The sequence below is a fragment of the Myotis davidii genome, unplaced genomic scaffold (assembly GCF_000327345.1).
Source record: "Myotis davidii unplaced genomic scaffold, ASM32734v1 scaffold546, whole genome shotgun sequence".
In the NCBI taxonomy this organism is placed as follows: domain Eukaryota; kingdom Metazoa; phylum Chordata; class Mammalia; order Chiroptera; family Vespertilionidae; genus Myotis; species Myotis davidii.
This window is the reverse complement of record NW_006297836.1, coordinates 808,104-814,838: the sequence shown is the minus strand read 5'-3', so window position 1 is coordinate 814,838 and position 6,735 is coordinate 808,104. Positions and strand designations below refer to the sequence as shown.

Below are 6,735 nucleotides of genomic sequence, written 5' to 3'. Positions count from 1 at the left end.
ATAACAATGAAAATACATCCTGCATATCAGATATTTACATTACGATTCATAATAGTAGCAACATTACAGTTATGAAGTAGCAACCAAAATAATTTTATGGTTGGGGGTCACCACAACATGAGGAACTGTATTAAAGAGTCACGGCATTAGGAAGGTTGAGAACCACTGATATAGACAGACAGGAGGTTAACTGCTGTTTAGGTCTGGAGTTTGAGGGGACTGTAAGTAGGTATAGGATTTCTTTTGGGGGGGTGATGAAAATGTTCTAAAATTGATTGTGGTGATGGTTGCACAACTCTGATTATAGTAAAAACCATTGGACTGAATACTTTAAATGGGTGAATTGTACGGTATGTGAATTGTATCTCAATGGAGCTGTTAAAAAATCAAAGGAAAATGTTTAGAAATGGTTTTGCTACATTTTTAATTTGTTGTTTCTGTTATTCTAAAAATAAACATTTAAAAGGAGTTGATTAAAAAGCTTCATTTTCTAGAAACATGCATCTGTAATCTCTCTATATAAAACCCTAAGCGACCTGTCAACCATTCGACCAGTTGATCATTTGACCGGTCGTTATAACGTGCACTGACCACCAGGGGACAAATGCTCAACGCAGGAGCTGCCTGCTGGTGGTCAGTGCACTCCCACAGTGGGCGTGGCTGCAGTGGTGCGAGTGTCTCCTGCCTCCGCAGCAGCGCTACTGAGCTGCGATGGCTGCAGACACAGGGGGGCTGGGATGAGCAGGAGTGGTGCAGCGCCTGGCTCGGGCCGAGGCTCCTCCCTGGCCGCCTGCCACTTCACGCACTACTACATCCCTCGGGGGATGTTGGACTGCCGACATCCGACAGTCTGACATCCCCCCGAGGAGTCCCGGACTGCAAGAGGGCACAGACCCCACTGGTGCACGAATGCGTGCACTGGGCCTCTAGTAAATAATATTATAGTAGTTGGCTGCTTCCACTTTCAGGTAAAATAAATACATTCGTTGACCAAAAAAAAGAGGAACAAGAGGAAGCTATTTTTTCAAAAGGTTCTCTAGACTGCATCTAGACATATAATTAAAATTAAAATCAATGAAAGGACATCACTTCAAATACCCAAGAGACATACACATCCAGAACCGCAAAAAATGTTTATGCCTTTTGATTATTAATCCCATTCCTGGGAATTGAGCTTAAGAAAATCATAATGGCCACAAAACCATTTCTAACAGAACTATTATAACACAAACATCTAAATCAGTGCTACCTAAGAGTGTCTGCTACTGCTTTAAGTCTCTAAGCAAACTGTTCAGTCTCACTGAGATTTTCATAGTGACACGTTCTCAATGAAGGGAGCACATCACTGACTTACAGAACCAAAGTGTAAAAAATAAAGACATGACTGGTAACCTATGATATAACTCAATGAAATACTGTATGAACATAAAGTAGACTAACAACAGCCAACAATCATTCAGCTCTTGCCATGTGCCTGGAACTGTACAAAGTGAGTTACATACATTACCTCTTTTTTTTTCCAGGTATCCTTAGGTCCTATTATCTTTTTTTGCAGATTAGTAAATAAAGCTCAGAGAGGTTAAAGGACTGATCGAGGACTAACAGCAAATAGGACGTGAAATCAGGCACGTATGACTCCAAATCTTGATCACTATATTATACTGCCTCCATGAAATGGAATATAAACTGTGATTACAACTAAGTATACATGTGGATAAAAAGTTAAAGGAAGAAAAATGGAAAGAAATCGTAGGATGGTGAGACCAAGAATAAATTTTTAAATGCCTTTTTTTGCCCAGCCGGTGTGGCTCAGTGGTTGAGCATTGACCTATGAACCAGAAGGTCACAGTTCGACTCCCGGTCAGGGCACATGCCTGGGTTTTGGGCTCAATCCCCTGTGGGGGGCATGCAGGAGGCAGCTGATCAATGATTCTCTCTCATCATTGATGTCCCTGTCTCTCTCTCGCTCTCTCTCCCTTCCTCTCTGAAATCAGTAAAAAATATATTTTTTAAAAAAGAGCTACAAACCTTCTAAGGAGGTTAAATAGTTATACGTTAAAATATCTACTGATAATATCAGCTATCTGGGTATCTCCAGTCAAAACTGATTAAATTATGCTAAATCCTTGAACTGTTGCGAGGGTGTAGGAAATTAGTCTTGCTAAGCAAACTAACAAATTTAGATTATAGAACAATCATAACTACTAAAAAGAAACCATTCAAACAGTAGACAGTATCATAGGCAAGGAATCTCTGTATCTCAGCTGACAATTAGCTTCCAGTAGTAAGAATAAGGAAGTTTGGTTTCAGACTCTCTAGAATTATTTGACCCTAATCAAGTAACCTATTATCATTTTTGCCCACATTCACGTGGACTGTGTCATGAAACATACCTATGTTTCTGACCATGATTCCTTTCAGCTCATCCACTTGGGCTTGGGTCTCCATCACTTTGTCTAGGCCCTTGTTTTCAGAATGATGCTTCTATAAGAAAATAATATTAAACTTAAGGTACCCAGACATTATTTATAATAGGAAAACAAAAAGAAGAGGAATGACAATGAGAGTACTATAAAATTATGTGTCTATTGATATAAAAAACATGTCAATTCATTTAAACGTTGTTACCAGACCTAGGAAAAATCCTATATAATAAAAGGCTAATATGCAAATTGTCCCCTTGATCAGGAGTTCCACTGGGCATTCAACCAGGGGGAATTCCACCAGGGGGTGGGGCCAGCCAGCCAACTGCTCGTGGCCCCTCCCCCCAGTCAGCCCCGCCCCCAGCTGGACCCCCAACCCCAATCAGGGCGAGCCAGCTGGACCCCACCCATGCATGAATTTGTGCACCAGGCCTCTAGTATAAACATAAAAATGCTACCAAATGAAATATGTGTTATAGTATAAAAATGCCACCTTACTTTAAATGAATTAAAGCTAAATATATTATAATATATCAAATATACATCTGAGACTCCTGGAACAGAAGTAGGGGGTTCAGACTAGGAAGAAAGAAGAACAGAAGACTATAGTTGAGGCAAGGGGGACAGGACAGGGAAAGGGTACACTAAATTGTTCCCCACTACTTGGGTATGATGAGATTGGAGATGGCCCAGCTTCTAGGCATCTGTTCTTATACTGTTGGGATCAAGTTATGCATCCTATTTTGATTGGCTTTTTATAGGAGCTAGAAATGTAAGATACTGATAACAGTATATATTTTGAAATTATTATCCATAGCGAACAATTATTGAGTGCTTGATATACAATATTCCAGTCACTTAACTGTGCTAAATGCTGAAAGTAGGGGTATTATTTAACTTGCTCAAAAACTCTATGATGAAGACGCTATCATTATTATAGCTATTTACAGGTAACTATTCAAAGGGTCACACACACAGAACTGGAGCTAATGACAACCACCTAAGTTGAAAGTTTGCTGCCAGCTTCCCTTGTTTATTTTTGTCTGTGCATTAGTATGTTTTCTGTTGGTGACATTTTACATAGTTTCACATATATGAATGTTTCCTAGTGGGAAGTCTAAAACAAATCAACTGATTGAATAATAAAGATTTATAACTATTTAAAGGAACTTCATCCCTAGAACAATGCATATTTAGCAGTATAATACTCAAAAAGAGCATTACAGCCTGGCTGGCGTGGCTCAGTGGCTGAGCGTCCACCTAAGAACGAGGAATCCTTGGTCAGTCCCCAGTAGGGGCACATGCCCGGGTTGTGGGCTCGATCCCCAATGTGGGCAGTGTAGGAGGCAGCCAATCAGTGATTCTCTCTCATCATTGATGTTTCTATCTCTCTCTCTTTCTCTATAAAATCAATAAAAATATTTTTAAAAGCCTCACATTGAGCAAAACAAGAAAAAGAATACATAATATATTGTTCCGTGTATAGGAAATTTTAGAAAAGACAAAACTATAGTGAAAGAAAATAGAGCAGTGTTGCCTGAGGCAGAGTGAGGGAGAGGACTGACTGCAAAGGGACGGTGAGGGAACTTTTAGATGTTTTTCTATCTGAAAAGGGTGCTATTTCACAGGTGTATACATATGTAAAACGTCACTGAGCCCACAATTAGGCATGCCTACAGATAAACAGACTTTCAAAGGACTGCTCTGAGTTTTTCAAAAATTAAATTTGTCTCATGGGGTCGTAGAAGGTCACTGAATAGGGTGAGAGGCCATTTGGCATGTTGAATGGATTTATGCGTTATGTGTAGTTTAAGTAGATGATCCTTAATGGCCTTCTCAATCCTGAGATACTCTGACTATTATTAACAGAGAATATCACCAACTATTAGCTTTCTACCCTAAAATGACCCCTTTTTGTGAGACAAATTGTATTATGGTGGCATATAATAACATAATCAGAAAACTGTATTGCAGGTCAGGGTCCTCTATATTCACGGTGCTTTGAGGTAATAAAGATATGAATAAAAATACTAATCGTGAGAAAGATCTTACCAGCTGTGCAGCCAAGACACTTGAGAATTCACTATTCATGGCATAAGGCAGTGCTGTCTGCGCTCTTGAACCATAGGTAGTCTGGAACCGCTTCTTTATCTCATTCAGAAAATTAAAGGCCCGGGAACGTTCAAAATCCTGAAGAGAGACCAACACAGAGTTCAAAAGTAAACAAAAGATGACATAGATGATTAACAACCATAAGAACAGCTAACATTTACTGAGCAATGATTCCATGAGGAAGAACTAACACTGACCTCATTTTACAGATAAGGAAACAAAGTCTCGGGAAAGGTAACTAACTAGCCAAAGGTCAGATAACTGGTAAATGAATGAGCCGAGAGTCCACTCCAAACATGTTTGATTACTGCCAAGTGAAGATAACAGGAACTAGGTGAGCTTCTTGAGAGCAGGAATTGGGGTTTACTTCCTCCATATCTTTCACAGGATCTTTTAGATGGCCCAGCTCAAGGTGTTTAATAAACCCATAATAACAGTAGAGTCATTCATAACAAAGATAACACTACTAAGATAAACTTTGAATTGATTTTTTTTTCTAATAGTGGTGATACATTTGAAAAGATCAAATGACGTCCTCTTGTCTAGTCCCAGCTAGTCAAAAAGTATTTATATAATATATAAAGACTTACACACACAAAGACACACACAGACACACAGAGACACACACACACACAATTATAGCTCAATAAATGTAAGACTTAGCTCTGAGAAATTTAGTGATATTTCTCATCTACTCCAAGTCCTTTCACATGTCATTTCAGATACAGCTGGATTTTTCAAAATAATTTTTAAAAGTACTGTGAGACCAGGGATAAAAATCACTGTGGTGACCACTGTGGCTGACACTTATCTCCACTTCACCAGTTGATTAATCTAAGCCCAGGGTTCTTACACTGGGGTCAGTGGTCCCAATTCAAGGGGCCTATGTATTTAGATAGAAAAAAAACTACACTGTTATTTTCACCAATCTTTAACTTATATTTCAATTTTGAATGTAGGGAACAAACCAGAGTAGTATCATTAGATGGTACCTGCCACCAACAGAAATCTTTTTTCCCCCCATATACTATCAGTTCTAAACATGTCCAAATATTGTTATAATAATAAAATTATCATTATTAGTTGTTAGACCCATGGCTAGATCTTGAATTCATAAAGAAGCACATACCTTAAAACCTGTGAATACTGTCTTTCAATATTCTTGGTTTATAGTCATGTACTTTATTTCATATTTTAAAACATTCTGGGCGGGGCCCATGAATGTCAGAGGGGATCTGTGACACAATAAAAGCTAACACTCATGTCAATTCCATGTCTCTAGTCAGTGATCAATTTATAAATAAGTATGTAGCCTAGTCCTAGCCAATGCTGCATGAAAGGAAGTCTGCTCTGAAAGCAGGGGGAGGGGAGAATGTGCTTTTGGGAAAAAGCTTCCTCATTCCTACAATAAGAGACTGGAGAAAACCTAGTCCCCAGCCTCTGGGAACAAATAAGTAAGCGTGTGGCTACATGCAGGCGTAGGGGGATGGGGACTGTGTCTAGGGAGGAGCTGACACTAAATCAGAGACAAAGGACCTTGAGAACATCAAGTTACTGAGCACAGAATTTACAAATACTCAAAAGCAACCTGCCAATGTGAACTACAGCCGATCACAGTGTCTTGTGATTTCCCCAAAGTTCACATACATTACAAAAAAAATTCACTAACTATTAATTGGAGGGGTGAAATAGTTTAATTTACTATTTCAGATAAATTTTGAGAATATTTGACACCAAAGAGTCATAATTATGAACACCAATTCTCACTACACAATAGGATAAATGTAGAAGTTGCAAGGAGTTAAGCTAAAACTCTACCAGAACCAAGCTGATTTGCATATAACCAGATATCAACTCTGCTTGTCATTTGCTGCTTGCTCTATATGATAAATGTAAAGTATAGAAAAAAATTTCCAGCTATGGACAGTTATATCCATGTCACCTTTACCCACCATAAATATAGATAATTAAGACGAAGAAATGACTCTATTAACAGTACACACAATTAAATAGCAATATGTCCTCAAGTTACTTACATCATCAGTAATACAAAGGTATATAATCCTGTCTTGGCAGATGTAATGAAACAAGTAACTGTAGGATAAAAGATATAAAAGTTATGTGGTTATGAGTAATATCTCTTTCTCTTTTGCCTTTTTCTATGTATAAGCAAAATCGTACTGCTAATGTGACCATATTA

General features: G+C 38.5%; 1 protein-coding gene across 2 annotated transcripts in view; it reads right to left on the bottom strand.

Moving 5' to 3' along the window:
* The window catches only part of VAMP7 (vesicle associated membrane protein 7), a 38,223-nt gene that overhangs the window by 15,155 nt on the left and 16,333 nt on the right, over positions 1-6,735 (bottom strand). For both annotated transcript variants that reach the window (XM_015570460.1, XM_006773704.2), the window contains exons 3-5: positions 6,572-6,629; positions 4,476-4,613; positions 2,394-2,484 (exon numbers count right to left, since the gene is read on the bottom strand). In XM_015570460.1, the coding sequence (XP_015425946.1) occupies positions 2,394-2,484; positions 4,476-4,613; positions 6,572-6,629 (287 nt within the window). The remainder of the gene's footprint in view (positions 1-2,393; positions 2,485-4,475; positions 4,614-6,571; positions 6,630-6,735) is intronic.